At 34.4% G+C, this 21,925-nt stretch overlaps 1 protein-coding gene across 1 annotated transcript; it reads right to left on the minus strand.

Annotated features, from left to right (window-relative positions):
• Positions 1-2,753: 2,753 nt before the first annotated feature.
• On the minus strand, positions 2,754-21,777 carry LOC138318275 (uncharacterized). Its single transcript, XM_069260481.1, has 19 exons — positions 21,159-21,777; positions 20,140-20,222; positions 19,355-19,475; positions 18,657-18,785; positions 18,166-18,288; positions 15,272-15,390; positions 14,040-14,144; positions 13,505-13,631; positions 12,837-13,038; positions 12,378-12,522; positions 11,814-11,978; positions 11,151-11,215; positions 10,910-10,991; positions 10,446-10,515; positions 9,304-9,526; positions 8,363-8,453; positions 7,861-7,977; positions 7,456-7,655; positions 2,754-5,899 (listed from the first exon to the last, which is right to left on the minus strand). The coding sequence occupies exons 1-19, from the start codon at positions 21,402-21,404 to the stop codon at positions 5,778-5,780; spliced, it is 2,535 nt and encodes an 844-aa protein (XP_069116582.1). The 5' UTR covers positions 21,405-21,777; the 3' UTR covers positions 2,754-5,777.
• Positions 21,778-21,925: the final 148 nt, after the last annotated feature.

The raw sequence follows: 21,925 nt of genomic DNA on the forward strand, positions 1-21,925 counted from the left end.
TGATCTAATTAAAGTTTATATGTATATTTGTATATCGCCTTGTAACTATGTATAATGCATGCATGTGTTCACTACTGTATTGTTGCTGAATATTAGGAATTTAATAAACTATCAGGGGTTTTAATTTCGCTATATGCGCGGCTTCGTCCAAATTCGCGAAATTTGATACCTCGCAACGTTGACTAAAATTATAGTTTAAGCAGCCTGTCGTAAGAATGATGCTTTCAAATGCCACAAAGTTAGTTCGCGAAAATAGACTCCCGCAAATACGCTCCAAACATTAAATCGTGAAAATCTGAACCCACGAAATTGTATGATGTATGATGATACCTGTATAATACTTCATCGACGATTTTGTTAATGTATTTTGGTAGATACCAGCATGTTATATAATGGTGATGTGAATAACGTTTGAATTAAATAAAATTGAATGTATAACACTCTCTCCCGATATTAGGAAATGTCATACAATTTGCGCAAATCAATATAAATATATAAAATGAGCATTTATTTCGCGGGTTTTTAATTTGATTCCGTGTATTTTTTTAGAATGATTTACTTGATTAACGATTGAAGATTACATATTGCTTCGTCTATTGCTGTTTCATCGATATTTTGATTTTCTGTTAATTCCACCTAAAAATGGGCGCCCTAAAAATCAGGGTTTCTAAGTAAGCCTATTTGATGACGAGAACTAACATTTTGCAAGCAAGAACAGAAGCTTTATTTGGTATGTTTCTCAATATGGTCAACATACACCAATCCCAAATATGATATATTAATAAACACTGTATACTGTAAACTAGATACAAATTACAACAGCAAATTTCCATTCCTTCTGTGTTTTCATTACAACTATTACATTTGAAAATTACTGGAGGTGATTATCTCGGTCACCTTGAAGATATATGAGTTGGGATTTCGTAAGCAATTGGCACATAGTTATAAGATATATTGTCAGCAAGATAATCTGTGACGCTTTAGGTCAAATGGATTTGGCAACAAGCTGGGTGCTACTTAAATAGATTACTAAAAGTACGTGTAAGTAATAATTATAATAAATACTTTTGGAGAGTTTCGGTAACATGCACCTGGTACATGTAGATACCGCAAATTAGAAGCTTTCGTAATAAAACTCCCAGTGAAGTAATTCTAATACAGCGTGTATTTATGTCTCCCAGGGATTCAATCTGTAATCTTTCTACAGGTCATCTATTATTGTTATCTATCAATATATTGTTAGTGTTAATGTTTCTAGTATTATTTCTGATAGGTAATAATTTATAGAATAACTTTCTACACAGATCTCGTTAGTACTCCTAGTCACCTCGGTCATTGAGATAGAAATTTTCTTAACGTAGACAGTCCTTTCAGAGGTTGCCTAAGATTAAAATATAAAAAAAAATAAACGAAATTCTTCACAGGAAACCAGAAAGGACGGTCTACTAATTAGGAGTTTTTTTTTAAGTCGACATGAAAGTCTATTAATAGAGCAACGTTATATCTTGAAAGCTCGGGTCGTTGTACTGTACGAGAATCGCACACACCTCCCTCGGATACTCCAGGGGTTCCGATCACATACGATCTCTACACCCCTGGACTATCTCATAGTAAAACTGAAGGCAGTTCAGAAGAAAATATCTGACCAATCACAGGCCTGCACAAAGATTTCCTTTTAAGACTACAGTGAAGCGACGCCCAACTTCAAAGCCACACAGTCAACCACAGTGTGCCGTTATACGGTTCTTTTGATGTATCTCAAAGGACTAAAATTACCTGTTCATTCCGAGTTGCCTCCAGGGTTTTAAACTATGAGATAGTCCAGGGGTGTTAAGAGATCGTATGTGATTCGGAAACCCCTCGAGTATTGAGGATGGAGAAAACAGCACCATCGCACATACTTGGAATATGATATTTGCAGAAATTTAGTTTATTTAAATCTCTCATATTTGTGAACAGATAAAATGTTGTATTCTTCAGCTGTATGATCTTTTATTCCATTGGTTGACAAAATATTTGGTACGGAAGATGTTCAATATAAAACAAAAGTGATAACTGTTTTTACACATTCATATGGAGCATATACATATGATTTATAGCTGCTCAGGACCATGTCACTCATAGCAGTCAATTCGAACCTGCATCCTGGAGGTGGAGGGCTTGTGGTAATATGTTGGGACATCTTAACCACTCGTCACCCCGTTCACAACCTACTCAAATTGTTTTCTATTGTCTGTGACTGTTATCAGTTGAAGTAAGATTTAAATTCGTTAAGTCATGGACTAATGGTGTGACCTGAACCGTTTTCATTAGTCTAGCTCTTTCGGACCTGAACCGTTTTCATTAGTCTAGCTCTTTCGGAACACCTGGTCCTACGTCAATGTACTTTATGATGAGTCTCCATACCAATATTCATGTTGTTTTAACACATTACTAATTAATGTTCAGTTAGGAAGATGTTTATGTTCCTAAGGCAGTATTATCCATTCAAAAGAATCTAATGATATTGGAAACAGTTTATGTATATAAAATCAAGGACGTATATACACATTCATTTTGAGTTTTGCTGTTGTCAATTTCAACTGCAGAAGAAAACCATTCTATAAATGAGATAAGTCCTAAAGAATCCCTGAATGATCTCAATGTCAATCCGGTGACTGTGACATCACTACTTTCGTTACATAATACCGTCAGCTTGTTTTATTACACCACACAGGGTGATTCAGAGAACAGTAAAAGTTTGAAGAGGATGAGTCAGACTAGAAGCTTTATTGCAGTTTTTACTGACCCAGTGAACACTGTAGCCCATCTAGTGTACATAGATCATCAGTTTGTGTAGTATCATATACATCACAGTTGATTTTTATAAATTCGTTTACAATTTTTTTTTTTTTTATATATATACACAGTTTCAAAAGTTACATTCGTACAGCTCACTCAGAAAACCTTCCATCTGAACATATAGATAATGATCTACTCCACACCCACACTGATTTTCTTCTGGTTATACATATCATTGTTATCATTTAACTTTTTAACTGAAAGAAAATAGACTGAAAGAAAATAGTCATTTCAGACTTTTTCTTTCTTTTTTCTTTAAATCAATTTGAATGACAATCAATTAAAAGTTAAAAGCTATTGCACTGAAGAAGAAACAATTTAAATTCACATGGACAAAGCTAATAAAACGCTATGATATGACACATTAGAAATGTAAATTATAATGAATTGTGCATAAGAAGGAACAAGTAAGAGCAAATCAATTACAAATTCCTAGAATTGACTAGAAATAGAATTTGCACTATATCTATACTTGTTGATTTATCGTTTTACAGCAGTCTTCAAACAACAGATGGCATATATAATAATCAAAAACAAACAAGAGGCCCATGGGCCTTAACGGTCACCTGAGTTAGAATATATAATGAAACAAATAATGAAATAAATTAAAGACATATAAACACTATATGCTGGGCCTTGAAGTTAGTCAGTGATTTATAAATTTGACTTTTTAGAGTATGAAGAGTATTTGCTTCCATCAAACCTGTGAACTTAGAAGTAATTTTTGAAATCTTAATCATTTTGACCCTGTTTGATCCTGCCCCTCTGGTCCCCAAGGGGGTCATCGAGGACTAATATGGATGTTAAAATGCCATATCTTAGGCTAATAATTCTAATCAAGTTTGACTACTTTCCTATGAAAATTGGGCAAATAATGTTCACAAATATGTTTTTCCTATATAAACTAAAGTAAACTTGACCCCTCCCTAGGGGATAACGTGAGACCCCAGGGTCATATATAATTCACAATTTTTATAAAACACCTTAAGACCTTTCCATCTATAATAATTTGATTCCACTTTTTTCCAGAATTTTAGAACATTTTTTAAGTTTTAGCCTATTTGACCCTTTTTTTAGCCCCACCCCTCTGCCCCCAGGGGGTCGGCAAGGACCAAAATGGATATGATATTAAAATGCTATCTCAGGCTAATAATTCTTACCAAGCTGGACTCATTTCCAACAAAAATTGAGCAAAAAATGCTCATTAATGTGTTTTTCCTATATAAACTATAGTAAACTTAACCCCCTCCCCAAGAGGAAACGTGAGACCCCATATAATTGCCAATTTTGATTGGCCTTATGCCTTAGCAGGTTTGTGCTAAATTTCATTGAAATTACTTCAGCAGTTTTGGAGAAGAAGTCGAAAATGTAAATTGTTTACGGACATACACATACGACGGACGACGGACGACGCACCACGACGGGAAAAAGCAATTAGAATAGGTCACTTGAGACTTCGTCTCTGGTGACCTAAAATAGCTTGGAGCACTTTAGGCAAAGTAAATTGCAAAATCAAAAATTGTTAAGCATAAGTATAAGTCTTTGTTTATAGCAGTGAAGTATGAATGAGTATTTTATATTACTGTGTGTTTCGTAATTAACTAGATACAATCAATGGTTGACAAAGAAAAAAAATATTGCAGCTCATCATCATATACATCAAAGGGATGTTAATGATTGGAAGCAGAGTATTATAAATACTTAGATAACTTATACAATTGTATCATTGGAATATGCAGTCTTTTGACATACAACTTCCATAAAGTATCGCCATCAAAATATTTACATCTTAGATTTAAAATTAACAAAAAAATTATACTTATTCACGTGAAAATTACTCATCTTTCTGACAGGAAATAACAATCTACAAACGGAAACTACACTTGATGTTGAAAAAATATATGAACATGCAATTTATTTATAAAATAAAAATACCCATGACAATGCTTGCAAGATGATTTTAAATACTAAATGATTCACTATCTTCAAATACTTTGTAGAGCACACTTGGTTATTGATAAAATTGTGATAAAAATGTAAATGAATGTTATTTGACATTATAAGGAAGACAACCCATAATCATCATAATAAATATAGTAAGGGAGACAATCCATAATGTAATACAAGTTATACAGCAAGGGAGATAATCCGTTATCACAGCAGGGCCGTTTTCGTTTATTCGGAACAACCGGTTTTATTTCAAGTATAAATCCTAACGGACCTGCAGTTTATGATACAGGCCTGTGAAGGCTTTGTCAAGGCTCGTCTGAAAACAATATAAAATCACCAGGTCCGTCTTTAATTCATAAACGAACAACTAGGTCCAACCAGTCAAACCATATAATCGAAAACGGCCCAGTTCTATATGGTAAGGATCGGAGAAAATCTATACCACAAAAGTACGACAAAAAGTTGTACATGATTATTAATTTTCAAAACAAGCTTGTTACATCGGAATGTATTGAATAAAAAGAAAATACACGCAAGTGCTGTTAAAATTGCACAATACCTGTAAAATATAATCTGATTAATAATCTAAAAAAATGAAAAGAAAATGGAATGTCTAAAAAGTTTAAAGAGACAATGCTTGGAAAATTTGATAACAAAGTTAAGATTATAAATCATATGTACGGAAAAATTGAAATATGTCAAAATAAATTACAGATAATGGTTCAATTATGATATCATGTCAAATCAACAATTCATTATGAAGGTAGTTTTTGTTTGTGTAGTTAATCTAATTCATTTTAATAATACCATAAGATATAAGTTTCAACATTTTTTTATGTAATTTGTAATAAAAAGAAAATAAAAGTTTTGATCTTGGAAGATTGCTATGTTTTGAAAAAAGTATTATTCAGGTTTTGGACAATTATTTGTGACGTGTGAATCATAAAAGGCAAGATGAAGTTAGAATTCCAAAAGTCTGTAAAACGTCACGTTACAGAATCAAATGTGAGTGTTCTTGGTCTCTCCTCCTCAAAATCTCTGCCGAGGTCCTCCGGATCTATCTCCCCTTCAAACATTTGTTGTAGTAGCACTTCCACCTTCTTCCTACCTGTTAACATATTCAGACCAATGGTGATACGTTGGTTGGTCAAAGGGAAATAACTGTAATTTTAACTTGGTATATTTCAGTTACCTTATACCTCTTCTTAGACGTCAATGGTTAATAGCTGATGTCAAAAAAGTTCTGGCGCGTTTTGTAGATTTTAATAACAAAAAATATGCTAATATATGATTTATCAATATGAACATCTCTTCTTTTGCAAATTAATTGACAGAATCATAGCAACTGAAATTCAAGATGGATTTTAGTTAGCTCAGGGTTTTGATCCATCACAGGTGTTCGTTTCTAATATAAGTATAAGTATAATACTGGGTCAAGGTCTATAACTCGGCCGGCCATATAACACTACCCAATTTCAGAAAAAGTATGATTATTATCCAACCGTATAGGATATAATAATAGAAATACTCTCAATCGACAGCCAGATAATTTATCTTTAATTTGGTATATGATACAATATATATCATGCCGTATAAATGTCACTAGGTATCCAGAAACATCGGAAAACAGCCAGATTTCAACTGGTCGGACACTGTGGTGTCCTCCGATAAACACGCTAGGGCTCTAATGGGTAGTTCAAAAACCACTGCATGTCAACACTTCAGCTTCATAGGAATTAAAGTTTGGTAAAAAAACAAACTTACCGGTATGTTAGTGTTTATCTATGTACCATCCATTTGCGCAATACAGCCTTTTGAAATTTCCGATTGAAAAAATGTGTGTCTCTAGCCGTCATGTTGATATGTGTGTAGTACATTTGTTTTCTCGGCGTTGATTGGTCAATTAATTTTCGAGAGCCAATCAACGCCGACAAAACAAATCTACTGCACACATACTTACATGGCGGCTAGAGACATAATTTTTTTCAATCGGAAATTTCAAAGGGCTACGTTAGGCAAATGGATGGTATTTATCCAGGGATTTACTAACCGGTAAGTTTGTTTTCTACCAAACTTTCATTCTTATGACGCTGAAGTGTTGACATGCAGTGGTTTTTGAGCTACCCATTAGAGCCCTGGCGTGTTCATCGGAGGACACCACAGTGTCCGACCAGTTGAAATCTGGCTGTTTTCCGATGTTTTTGGATACCTAGTGACATTTATACGGCATGATATATATTGTATCATATACCAAAATAAAGATAAATTATCTGGCTGTCGATTGAGAGTATTCCTATTATTATATCCTATACGGTTGGTTAATAATCATACTTTTTCTGAAATTGGGTAGTGTTATATGGCCGGCCGAGTTATAGACCTTGACCCAGTATTATACTTATACTTATATTAGAAACGAACACCTGTGATTCCATTTACAAAGAGGCTGAAAGTTTGTAAAAGATGAAAAATTCAAATTGGCTTGAATAATTACATAATTTCTTCCACTGGAGGACAACAATTTGGAAAGGTACGAATATATGACAGAGAAAGTTTATGTTTAGCTATTGTGGGTAGGTTTTCTACTTAACGAAGGGAAAAGCTCAGTCTCCATGTATTATGGAATTAGAGAAAATGTTATACATTATTCCTTAAGAAAACACTTACTCTTTTTCTTTAAATGGAAACGAAGTCCTTCCTCAGCAGATAAATCAGGGATACTGTCGACATCTGAGGCGTCCGATTGGTTACCATCATCATTGGGAGTAGAACCACTACCATGAGGACTGTGTGTGCGGTCCGGCTCCTCCTCATGTGATACCAGCTCCATGTCATCCTCCTTTAACTTCTCATGTGGTTTTACAACCCTGAAAATACACCTCATCTTAATGTCTCAACAGTATTCTCACACAGTTTTGATGACACAAACACATTATAATACAAAGACAATCACAGACAGAAAAGTAATGAGAAAGGATTTTATCATAATGACTTTATACATTGCTCAAATACCATATACATTGAAAACATTATCATTAAATACATAGGTATAAAATTATGTCTATTACTCACTGCCCAACACCCAGTCCCAGTTCTTTGATCTTCTTCTCCACAAAAGTCTCCATCCTTCCTGCCTTCTGTAGAGAGTACTCCAGTATAAATGCTTCAAGGATGAACGCTATGAAAATACTAAATCAAAAATACGCAGACATATTAAAATCAGATACAAGACAAATGACAATTTTAAAATAAGGCAAATTAAAGTAAATAAGTAAAATGAATACATTAATTAATATCTTTAGAAGTATCATATTAATCTTTAAGAAAACAAAAATGCTTAATAGAAATTTCACAAACTAAAAATCGAATCCAAGACTCATGACTGTGATTATCTTACTAACAATCAAATTCATCAAAGACATCATCTTTAAAAGTTTACACCAATGAACATTAATAATACATTATGATAACTAGTTTCTGTTTTTTGGTCTTTTTTTTATTTGGATACTTAGCGATCATGCCTATGAATATTCATCCTTGATATCTAACAATTAGGACAAGAAGAGTGACTTACTTGAGAACTATAACAACACAACAGAGATGAAACACAAAAAAGTAGATCCTGGCCGCCTTATTGGTCACTATAACAAATCCTGAAGTAATCAGTGATTCAGAGTTAAGGACAACAAAACAAGACAAATCTCAGCACAATGTCATAATCCATTAATGATACATCTCCAAATGTGTAAGGTTGATTGCATTACTTATGTGATAAAAAAGTGTAGATAGGCGTAGTGCAATAAACCAAGGTTCTACGCCAATGCCAATGTTAGTAATCAATTTGAATATTCATTTGTGTTTTTAAATCTAATAATATTTATTAATGTCAACTGAATAAAATATCCATTTATTTGAGAAATGTTTAATTTCAATATTCAAAAGTGTTTAAAGGGCCACTACCTTTCCAAAATGGCTTTCAATTTTTAAAATGGAATGTAAAAAGATTGATAATTTGGTAGATTCGCTAAATATTATCAACTTACTGTTATTATTACACTTATCATCACCTTCTGATTAAAATAAATATTACTTTTCATAACACTGTGGTCGTCTGATATTTTCCGCTGTCATCCTAAATATCTTGCGTAAGTTGACAATCACTGCGACATACGGCAAAACAGTGAAATGAATCTTCACTCTTCACATAGATTACAGAGAGAATCTTGCATTTGTTTGGTGTTGTAACCTCATCTTAGACCATCAATATATATATATTTTCTTATGTTATTTTTTTTAAGAAACTTTTTATTTTTGTTTCGGAACGGTAGTGGGCCTTCAAATATTCAATAGTTAAAAGTATTAGTAACTGATTTGAATATTCATGAAAACTAATAAGAACAGATGGGAACATTCTTGGATGTGTATGGAATTCTAGATACACATCTTTAAAGAACACTTTAATTTGAAGAGAAGCACACAACACAGAATTGTGTGTACTCGGTACATAAAGGATATCATGCCATTGGTTAACAACTGTCAACTCAAACAGGACAACCAGCGCCCTGAGGATGTCGTTGAAGTTGTTGTTGCAGTAATGATTCCTGTAGAAGGCGGTGTTGTTGAGTAAGGGATTCCCACAGTACAGCTCGCTGGGTTGTCTGTCAGCGGTGTATGGGTAAAAACGAATCAGGCCATGGAACACCTCCATACCGATAATGGCAAATATATAGTAAAACACCTGTGGGGGAAACATACAGAAATACACATGTGCAAACTAATACTTGTAATAGAAAAGGTTTATCATCTATCAAATTAAGGAAATAGAAAAGTTTTTCTCACATAGCTAGCCATGTAAGATAGAGTTGTCCCATGAAAGACAGCTATGTATGATAAATTTATCTTACATAGCTGTGACGTCACAATTGAAAAAAACAATGAGATGACGTCATGTCAGCCAAAGTTGACGTCATTTTTCTTCTATTTCGATTGATTTGTCGGATTTATTTACCATTTCATTTGTTTAATTTGCATTTCAAACCGTTTTACCTAAGATTTCTTGTTTATATTTTCAATATAAACCAAACTTTGATGAGCTCTTTCAAATGGTGTTCTTATTTTCAAAATCGATCGATTATTTAAGAAGTTAAGATTTGGTCACAAAATGGCTGCCTCACCTTTCGTGCAAGTAATTCGACAAGCAATTTGAGAAAATAACTTTTTCATATGTAAATTATGTAGGATAGAACTATTCCACCCTCGGGTACAGAACTTTGGGTCAGAAACCTCGGCAAGCCACGGTTCTGACCCAAAATTCTGTACCCTCGGGTGGAATAGTTTTATCCTACATATGTACATATGAAAGAGTCATATAATATCATATACTATATTACATGTACATTTCTTTTTTATTCATCCAATGTCCCATCAATTATGCAAAAGCACAAAGAGAATTTGGGAAAATACATTCTGATAAGCTAATTACTGGTAGCTTTATACATCTACCAGTAAGAAAGTGATGAGATAATTGATTTTTAATCAGTAATATGCAATTTCCAATGCATAGTCCATCCCCTAACTAAAGTATAAAAGAACATATTATGTGTTGGCCATATTAAAGGATAATCAATTAAACCAAATAAATTACAGTTTTTACTCACAAAAATGACTCCTCCATATGTTAGAATGGATGGTCCAATATTTATAATGGTCATTATAATAACTTTAAACCTGAAACATAGAACCAAATGTATATAATGTGTATGTATTGAGAGTCTTAACTCATAAGAATCAAAGTTCTTATGGCAAGATATTAGAAATGCCCATTTGCCTGCCATTCAAAGCTATATCCATTCAAAAAAGAATATATCCAGTTAAAATTAGTGCATTATGTATTACCGTAGGTACTATAAACCTCTTCATTTTCCTAATTTTTGAGAGCGCTCAAACAAGGATTCAACTATTTCATAAATAATTGTAAATAACAAATAAATATGAATGATTGTCAGTAAGAACCATTGATTGCGAAATAGTATACACTATTTGCAAGAATGTTTAAATTAACAATGATGTTAAATATTGTATTCAGGATATTAATGATTTTCAGTGCACAAGTGAGACCTACCTTTGTATACTACCAAATATCTTGATGAGACGCACCACCCTCAGTACCAGTAGGGGATCCAGGGTCCGAAGCTCATCGCTGGCTGTAACAAACATACACAATCGTTAACATTCTACAACATACAACATTTTTAGTTTTGTATTACATTGTATGTTACGATCATCCATACACAAACTGATAATGAACTTATTCTTATACATAGATATCAGGAAAGAGGTCAATCTTGCTGACCAGTACTTACAAGCTCCCTCTGATGCCTCGACTACAGTCGCTATGGCTGCAGACACAATTACCAGGAAATCAAAGCTGCAAAAATGATAATACAACATGTATAGTCTTACATGATCAGACTATAAAAGTGATAGTCTCTGCTCCTGCTGCACGTTCAGCATATATAGAGAGTGGGGTTGTCAGTATAATATGACCGGGTGGGGTGTGCTGTATGATATCTCTGACGACATGCTTCAGTGAGATAGCACTATAAAATGGGCAAGAGTTTCCACTTATAGAAACTTACACAACACAAATATATACCCATACCTTCCCAACACACAGACATTCACACATGCACCACACTGCATACAGGGGAGGATGTCCTCACCGGGAAAATGACTATATCTGGTAATAGGACATTTAACCTAATTAACCAAACAAACATGATCAATATCGTACAAAACCAACAGGGCTAATGTCCTGACGTATTACTCAATATCTGTTGATTTGTACACTTATGTCAAAACTGAATCTGGTTATAATGGTTTGCTTCAAGCTACATGTAAAAACAGAACAAAAATTGTATTAAACTAATATACAACAATTATGTTAGTTATTTCTTAATTGTCTTCTGAATGTAGGAAAGATGAAAATTATGAGATAAAATGCAAGTTGAAGAATTTAATCTTACGTGTTCCAGAATCGTATGAAGAACTCGCGAGGCCCAAATACGTAGAGTTTGAAGCTGATCTCCAGCAAAAATAGAGACAGAAAGAACCAATCGGCACTATCCACATCAAACCCGATGAACCAAGCATTCAGAAAAATCAGAAAGTCAAAGAAAAAACGGAAAAATCTGTAAAGCAAAAACAATGACGAATATTAAAAGCTTTTGTATATAATGAGTAACTTTCTTCACATATACATATTATTGAATGTTTTTGTGGTTAGGTTTAAGTATGTTTTTGACACAAAGATAAATGAACCACATGGTAAATTAATATCAAAAGTGATATATATATATAATTGAACTAAGTTGAGTCCTTAAAGTTACCATTTTGCAGGCCTTAGTTGTGAATAGCATTTTCTTGAAGTACTGAAAAAGATATATGAAGTAAAAAAAAAATTTGTTATTATTATTATTTTTTCATTTTACATATGCTACATTTGCATATAATACTAAACTAATACTAAAATGACATAAATCACTAAAGAAAGCATAGGTAGAAAAATGTATATAGCAGACTTTGCTTACTTGTGTCTGACAATTTTCTTGACAAAGTTGCTGATCCTGGAGTTGTATATAAAAGGGATCTTCAGTTCCAGGAAAGTGAGACGATCATGGACTTCTGAGAGTCGCAGCTCTAATAAATCAGCTAAAGCCAGAAACTCTGCCTTCGCTAGATATAACAACAGGAAGCAACATTGAAATGACATTGACATTTCGCAAATGATACATTTAAGTCACAATTTGTTTTACAACTTTTCAGAGGACAAAAAGTCCCACTTGCCAGTCTGACATTGTGAAACAATTTGCTTTACAACAAAATATATAGCAATAGTAAAGTAATTTTCTTTCAAACATTTGTATTGGCAAATATGAATTACAGATAATGTTTTCACAATTAGTGCTGTCAAGAACAATAATCCTGTATAGCCTGAAGTTGGTTTTGTCACATTAAGGTGCACGTGACATTCATATTGTCTCACTTACAAATTGTGTTGTTAGCGTCCACGTCCAACACCCTCATCAGGAGATCTATGTGGCGCTGACTCTTGTTGGGAACGACACGCCTCATCAACTGACACCAGGCATTGTGGTTAATGACACTACCAGTACCTCGCTTTAACTTCAGTAATTCAAATGCCTGGGCTAGTTTCTGTCTCTTATTGTACACGGCGGCTTTAATCTCATTCTACAACAGGGAGGATATCTTGCATCAGCATTAAAGAGCTGATCAGCAATAATTAGTCTGGAAAACTCACAATATGGATGAAAATTCAGGGAACAAATTTGATAATAGACTACATAAATGGAATCAAATCTGGCAGTCCAGAAAATTCACAATCTGGATAGTTTGGGCTTGATATACAAGTGTTCGGATTATCAAGGTCGAATCATTGTAATCTGAACGAAGACATGATGCACTCAAAATATATCATCACAAATTTTTAGAACCATCTATAAGATCAATGATGATGCAGTAATTCTGTAATGAAATAAATTCTTAATATACTTTGAAGTTTTTGAAATGACAATCTACATTCTATTCACTGGAAAAACTAATCTTTACATTCCTTCAGTCAGCTTGTTGATACAGAATGTTTAGGGATTTATCGAAGAATAATTTATTCAACATTAAGCTTGAGGTTGTACTGTACCTTGAGGTTTTTCCGGTAGTTGTTGTAGATCGCAGCCAGCACAATACTCATAAAGATGTACAGACAAATGATGATATAGCCAATAAAGAATATGGCAAACCATTTGTTCTCATCATAGGCCGGCATCCTGGGGACAAAAAAAACAACTATCAACATAATTACTGTCTTACACACCACTATACCTGAACGTTCTATATTGGGTGGCCTTTATAGACAGGTGTGACTGTGCAATCATATTTAAGCACTTAAAACATAACACGAAAATTGTTAAAATAATACGGTCAAACCTGTCTTATGTGACTTTCCAAGGGAAGTTTAAAGTAAGGTTGCATAAGACAGGGTCAATAATGAAAATAACTACGAACCAGATGCATGGTCAATCGAAAAATGCTCCTTCGAGACACATCATTATATCTTGATTCTCAAATGAAAATCAAAGGTTTTACTTGGCGGTTTAGCAAAGATTTACGTCATGAACATTACTCAAAATATATCATTTTATCCTACATTTACAGTAAATCGCCAACTGACTTACATGACATCCGGGTTGTTAGCTGTTGTAACCAAAACATAGAGATCCCAAATACTGTCCAAGTAATTCTTGAAGTACAGCTGGCCGTACGGATACTTCATACCCTGTCTGTGTAATGAAATGCATACACTGTAGGTAATATGGAATGGACAAAGGAATGAATAAGATTCTCTGTACATAAAATTATAAAGGTGATTTGTATGGTCAAATATCATTCATGTCAAACATAATTTGACCATAAAGATTTCATATCATTGATGCAGAAGTATGGGATGGGTTATTAGTGGGGATTTAAAGGGGATTTTCCATAGAATGTCACAGAAATGTGATCTACAGGAGTGGGAACAATACCAGGCAGGGACATTATTATAAATTTTTATACATGTATGGTCATTCATACAGGGAAAGCAGGTGTGCTTCTGATGTGGAAAGAATAATTATATTGAATCCACCTCCAAATCATTGACAAACATCTAAAGCTCTAGTTCCAGTACTAGTGCCAACAGAGTTTTTGTTCACAATGCTAAGAAATAGAATCTTATTTGATCTTGAACTCGGTTTTTTTCCCATGAATTTCAACATTATTTCCACAAAAACTTTAACAGCCAAAAAAGAATTCTTCAGAGCAATTACATCCGGAGCTTCATTAACAGTATACGATTGTACTGTAAACCAACTTATTTTCAAGATGATTTACTTTAACAATTAAAATTTAGTTGGTTTACAGTTGTTTCCGTAACTCTAGGCACAAGCTTAAACATTTACAAAAAGAAGCACAGTGCACACAAATGTACATCAAAAATTGTTAGAAGACATGCACAAAATTAACATTTAGTATTTACAGAGAGTAAGGAAAGGGTGTCACACATCAAGATATTACAACATGCATGGAAAAAAACTATGCTGATTATGAATTCAAGAAAGGGGTGAAAACAAGAGAGATGAACATGTCACTATAGAGGCAGCAACCTTGATATCCTAGATTAGCAACCTTATCCTGGAATAGCAGCATCCTTTTTAAATCATTTGATTTGAAGAAACATAGTTTCAACCAGCAACATTGATAAATATTAGTAAGCAAGCAATTAATTGCATTTTTTATAAATCAATTTAATATTTTTTGTTCTTTACATATACAGTAAATGAATACAGTATTAAGATATGTTTTTTGTAAATATCAAACAAACACCATTTCATAACTCTGATCTGTTCAAAGCAAGAAGGAGAAGGGTTACCTTTTGCTAAAAAGCTTGAGTGCGAGTAAACCAAAGAGGAGAACACTCAAAAGGAACAAAATAAGAACGTTCATAATCTCCGGAACAGTTCGACGAATGTTCCGGAAAGCCCTGCGGACCTAGAGGAAATATTAGATTTGTTATGGAAGCAAAATGTGAGGTTAGATGTTAAATAAGAAACACAATACACACATTAATTAAAATCTGTCTTCTCAAACAACCTTAAAACCTGCCATCACGTGAGACTGTAAACATCTTTATATCTGTGTGTCACATGTTTATACATTATTTTCAGTTTTCACTATTTCTAACATACTCATGCATACATCAAATGGTAATCAAGGGCTCTTACTGACAATAGTGTATTCATATACAATTATTTGTGTAACATTTCAATTCATGTTTTGTAACATTTCAATTCATGTTTAAGTGAAATCAATCAAAATTTTATATCTCACAAAAATGGATTGGTTTACATTACATTATATCAAGTAATGACATAAGCAAGTCAAATACAATTACACAATTTCTTATTTTCTATCTTTAGTACTTCATATTTTTTCAAATGTTTTTGTAATTTTGGCTTGGTAGACAGATTTTAATATGAGTTTCATAATAGGTAATTAAATGCATGATTTCTTTAAATATATTTTTTTATCCTTGTTTAGTTTGCTGTTTCAAAAAATGGATTCCAATAGTCAATAAATATGAAGCATTTAAAAGGTAAACACCATGCAACAATATGAACTCAACAGATTCACAAAATAAAACAAAAGTAAACAAGAGGCCCAGAGGGCCTGTATCGCTCACCTGGTTTGTAATTTGAATATTAACCTCTAATTCCCCTATTGGGCCCCACCATTCCTGCCCCCTGGGGGTCAGAGCCAAAATTTATACAAGCTCTGTTCCCCTTCCCCCAAGGATGTTTGTGGCCAAATTTGGTTATAATCATTGCAGAACTCTATGACTAGTAGCGATTTATAGGATTTACCTTTATTTCCCCTATTGGGCCCCGCCCCTCCTGCCCCCAGGGGGTCAGAGCCAAAATTTATACAAGTTCTGTTCCCCTTCTCCCAAGGATGTTTGTGGCCAAATTTGGTCACAATCCATGCAGAACTCTAGGACAAGTAGCGATTTATAGGATTTACCTTTATTTCCCCTATTGGGCCCCGCCCCTCCTGCCCCTGGGGGGTCAGAGCCAAAATTTATACAAGTTCTGTTCCCCTTCCCCAAAGAATGTTTGTGGCTAAATTTGGTTACAATCCATGCAGAATTCTATGACTAGTAGCGATTTATAGGATTTACCTTTATTTCCCCTATTGGGCCCCGCCCCTCCTGACCCCGGGGGGTCAGAGCCAAAATTTATACAAGTTCTGTTCCCCTTCTCCAAAGGATGTTTGTGGCCAAATTTGGTCACAATCCATGCAGAACTCTAGGACAAGTAGCGATTTATAGGATTTACCTTTATTTCCCATATTGGGCCCCGCCCCTCCTGCCCCTGGGGGGTCAGAGTCAAAATTTATACAGGTTCTGTTCCCCTTCCCCAAAGAATATTTGTGGTCAAATTTGGTTACAATCCATGCAGAACTCTATGACAAGTAGTGATTTATAGGATTTACCTTTATTTCCCCTATTGGGCTCCGCCCCTCCTGCCCCCAGGGGCTCAGAGCCAAAATTTATACAAGTTCTGTTCACCTTCTCCTAAGGATGTTTGTGGCCAAATTTGGTCACAATCCATGCAGAACTCTAGGACAAGTAGTGATTTATAGGATTTACCTTTATTTCCCCTATTGGGCCCCGCCCCTCCTGCCCCCGGGGGCTCAGAGCCAAAATTTATACAAGTTCTGTTTCCCTTCCCCAAGGATGTTCGTGGCCAAATTTGGTTACAATCCATGCAGAACTCTATGACTAGTAGCGATTTATAGGATTTACCTTTATTTCCCCTATTGGGCCCCGCCCCTCCTGCCCCCGGGGGGTCAGAGCCAAATTTTATACAAGTTCTGTTCCCCTTCCCCAAAGAATGTTTGTGGCCAAATTTGGTTACAATCCATGAAGAACTCTATGACAAGTAGCGATTTATAGGATTTACCTTTATTTCCTATATTGGGCCCCGCCCCTCCTGCCCCCAGGGGGTCAGAGCCAAAATTTATACAAGTTCTGTTCCCCTTCTCCTAAGGATGTTTGTGGCCAAATTTGGTCACAATCCATGCAGAACTCTAGGACAAGTAGCGATTTATATGATTTATCTTTATTTCCCCTATTGGGCCCCGCCCCTCCTGCCCCCGGGGGCTCAGAGCCAAAATTTATACAAGTTCTGTTCCCCTTCCCCCAAGGATGCTTGTGGCCAAATTTGGTTACAATCCATGCAGAACTCTATGACAAGTAGCGATTTATAGGATTTACCTTTATTTCCCCTATTGGGCCCCGCCCCTCCTGCCCCCAGGGGCTCAGAGCCAAAATTTATACAAGTTCTGTTCCCCTTCCCCCAAGGATGTTTGTGGCCAAATTTGGTCACAATCCATGCAGAACTCTATTACTAGTAGCGATTTAAAGGAAATGTTGACGGACAGACAGACGGACGGACGGACGGACGGACGACGGACGACGGACGCCGCGCCATGGCATAAGCTCACCGGCCCTTCGGGCCAGGTGAGCTAAAAAAACAAGGAAAAAGTGCTTTGAAAAGATAGAAAGAACTACTTAAACAATTAGTTAACCATTGATCACATAAAGATGAAACAAGTAAAATTCAAGCAGTGCTTTTGTTTTCAGATAAAGAAGTATAGACAAACTGTAGAATAATGAAAACAAGAACAACAATTATACAATAAGCATTAGTTCATAAAACTATATCTGCCATAATGGTTTTACCAAAGGTGTGTACAGAAAGTTACCTGTTTCCCGTCAGAGAAATTAATGATAAAGAGTGGTCGAAGCGGTCGAGACCATCGGATAGCGGTTTGGTCTGGGGCCACATTCTTCCATATAATGTAACCTATGATGTCAATAAATGTTAACTGAAACATAAAATAAAATCATGTATCATAAATACTTTACATAGTAATGAATCATAAACATTCCTGAATATTGTACAATGAACTGGAGTCTCACAATATTACGAAGTGTATTAGTTATATAATTATTTGTGAACACATGCTATAGGCTTTATTTTGCTTGATAATTTATTTATCTTGAATAAACATAAAACTCTTCTAGATCTAAGGATGTAACAAAAAATTATAGGGAAAACTCTCAGCTGTAAGAGACCTTCATCACTTGAGAGCTTTATAAAACTAAAGCAATCAACAAGAGATATTTGACCTATATGTATTAACCTCTATTTCACCTATGATCTAAGAACTTTGACCTGTAACTTGATACATACTATGATGCTGACAATAATGAGGATATTTTTGGTGTCTCTCCAGAAAATTTCTGGCTTTGTGAAGTATGCAGCATGACAGAAGCGAAACAGGAAGTAGATCAAACACACAATCTCCATGATAATTGATGCCTGATGATAAGATAAAGAAAACAACATAAAATCATAAAGTCTATATATATTTTGGATATTCAAAAACATCATAACTTAAATATTTTAATTTGATACAGAAATCTTAATTTGATACAGAAATCTGTATGTTATGGTTATAAGCTTCAACTTAATACCAAGAAAATCAAAGATGTTAAGAAGTCTACAGTTGAGGCATTTATCTGTTATTATATTTTATTTATATCAGAGAAAGTGTGATAATGTTTGAATGAATATGGAAGATTCAAATTTTTAAAATTATTTGTTTAATTTCCTTGTAGAAAATGTATAAAACGAATCTGTATAGGAACACATAACTGACATAATTTTGCTTCTGACAATTAGGTTAAATCTTACAATGCTAAGAAAAATTCTTGCAAGAAAAAAAAATTAACCACTAGCAAATTTTTCAAACTCAACTTAAAGTAAATAATCTACATATTGTTCAGTGAATACTGATGGTTTCAACCTTCAAGGTTTCATGTGGTATCTCAGACGGATACAATAATGAACATACACTCCATGATACCTAAGTAATGGTTTGTATTTACCCAGTAAGGAATCTCCCATCCTGGCCGGGCTGGTCTCTCCACCAGGGCTAACGACAGATCCAGTAATATAAACAGATACAGTAGCCAGCGCAGGTAAAACTTGTGGTACAGGTTATATGACCTAATGTGACAATATAAAGGTAAGGTTATCACTAGGTTAAATAAATGGTACATGTATAGTCAAAAATCATAAAGCTTTGAAATAAACAACAAGATTAGTAATAAGTCAACAACATGGCCAATAAAAGGGAGACAACTTATCAATTTTGATTCATTAGTATATTCAAGAGGAACATACAAGTGTAATTTCAATTAAACAAGTAATCATGCATCACATAGAAGGTTGAAGAATTTTGCCCAGTTTGGTTTGATGAAAGGTATGAATACAACTTAATTATACATATAAGGGGAGACAAGTCATACATGTACATACAGTATTATTTAAAAAGATATGTAGTTTTCCAAGAGGGAAAGTGATCTGTTACAAGATTCAACTCAACACCAAATCACAAAATTACTTCATGAACAATGAGGCCAACAGCAGATGAAAGAATACATCTTACCAAACCAACTTGGAAAGGGAGATAATTCAATGTATATCATACATAATTACCTTCCTAGCTAGTAGATATCCAATGTGATGTCATTATTTACTAGTGAGCGACATTCATGTTGTTTGCTCTGAAAAGTATGATGTTGTGCTCGCAAAGATATGACATCACAATCAATACCTAATCACAAGGAGAGATAACTCTGTTATATGCAAATACAGAATAGCTACTTACCGAACATATTGAGGTTCTGTTTTGAAAGTAAAATTTCTTCCCTGGGTGGCATCAGTTACCAGTGTGACAGCTAATATTAAATCCTGCAAAAAAGACAAAACTCATGAGGATTTCAAATCAGTCTAGTCTCAACCAGAATATTCAGTGTACTATTGAGTGCCCTGGCTAAGAATTAGCTTTTTATAATTCTGTTTTATTTATGTTTTACACCCTATACTATGTAAGTTTATACATAAATTATCAGATAATTTTTTAGCTAAACTTCAAACAACTGTATATGATAACCTATAAACTGCCAGAGTTAATCAACAATATACTATAATGTTGTCCTGACATAATTACTACAAGCACTAGACCCCTACAGCTACAGTACATTCTGTGCATGTACTCCCATAACATGAGAGATCACTGGTCAGCTTATTTTAATTATTTTTATCAGATATTATTTTGCTGAATATAATGATTCAAAAGTGTCTGGTCATGCTATACCTCTAACATTGTTGGAGTACAGTACATGTAGTTTTGTGAACTACAAATTTTAGCCATTGTTGCTGTCTAAGGTACTGACCATAGCTGAATGGCCACCGGGTTTTTCTCTCTGGATACTATAACTGATCTCCGCCCCAAAAAAACCTGGTAACTTTTTTTTGTTTTAACTGATTTTCATATACTTAACAAAATGTTGATTGGATTAGTGGAAGAAATATTATAATTAATGTAAATAGATGTTTAGAAGAGCAGGTCGAGTAGTCCAACCAGGAATGACAGGATCTCTGGCGTGAAAACTACGGCTCTTTCAACAGAGCCAAATTTAAGAAAACCATCTGGCCTGCTCCTTTTACATACAAATATGTGTAAACTTCATGGTCTGAGAGGTATACTAATCACTCACAGTTAGTAATAGAATGTCGGACACATTCACCACTTGGTTTCTTCCGCTAACAATAACCTCCCTACATATCAATTATAATATCGGTATTCATATTTTTATCCTTAATATGATCAGTAAAATAATTCACCTCTTCTTCTATCTGTATTTTCTCTGAGCTCCCAAACACACTTTTCCTCCCTCTAAGTTTGGTACCATTCGCTCCATCCCGACTATTAGAGCTGGTACTGAGTTTGTCTCCATTTTTCTGCTGACCGTCAGCCTCGATGACCACCTCTTCCGGACCGTCCACTTGATCGTCCGTGCTGTTTTTAGAATTATTCTCACACACCGGTTCCACTTTTATTGTGGGGATATCTGGATCTGATGTTGCCATGACTAGTTATCCGCACACTTTTAACATGATTAATGATACTGATAAATCTAATAAGAGTGAAATATGGCCACCATTAAAGTGATTACCAGCACACGATAATGACTGATGTGACAGTTACTTCAATCAACGACCCTCTTGACTTGAGATATCATTTTCTTGCTCAAGCAGACGTTCCACAATGTTAAAGTTTCTATTTCATAGTTCGGTAATATTGACGAATCTCAGATTATTACAATCAAATACATTAACATTACCAGAAAAAGGTAGACACGAATCTCCAACGTCTTGAATCATCAAATACCACCCATAAACCATAGCAGACAGCACAACAAGGGGCGTTTTTATCAGCGACCATTTCAAGGGATCATATCAAAATCAATTTACTTCCTCCTACATATTATCTGTACTTTTGGAAATTATTATCAAAATTACTCATACAAATAACATAACATAAAAATATGTTAAACTCTGCATAATTAACATGATTATGATAAAATATATCAAACATACAGAGAAAATTA

This window comes from Argopecten irradians, chromosome 3 (assembly GCF_041381155.1).
Source record: "Argopecten irradians isolate NY chromosome 3, Ai_NY, whole genome shotgun sequence".
Lineage (NCBI taxonomy): Eukaryota > Metazoa > Mollusca > Bivalvia > Pectinida > Pectinidae > Argopecten > Argopecten irradians.

What these genes read in the sequence shown, in the direction of transcription:
- LOC138318275 (XM_069260481.1), bottom strand. Translation starts at nt 21,404, where the DNA reads ATGGCAACATCAGATCCAGATATCCCCACAATAAAAGTGGAACCGGTG. An exon ending in ACAGAACCTCAATATGTTCG is followed by an intron (nt 19,476 to 20,139) that starts GTAAGTAGCTAT and finishes TTGTCACATTAG; the next exon opens with GTCATATAACCTGTACCACA. An exon ending in ACTACCGGAAAAACCTCAAG is followed by an intron (nt 13,039 to 13,504) that starts GTACAGTACAAC and finishes TCCCTGTTGTAG; the next exon opens with AATGAGATTAAAGCCGCCGT.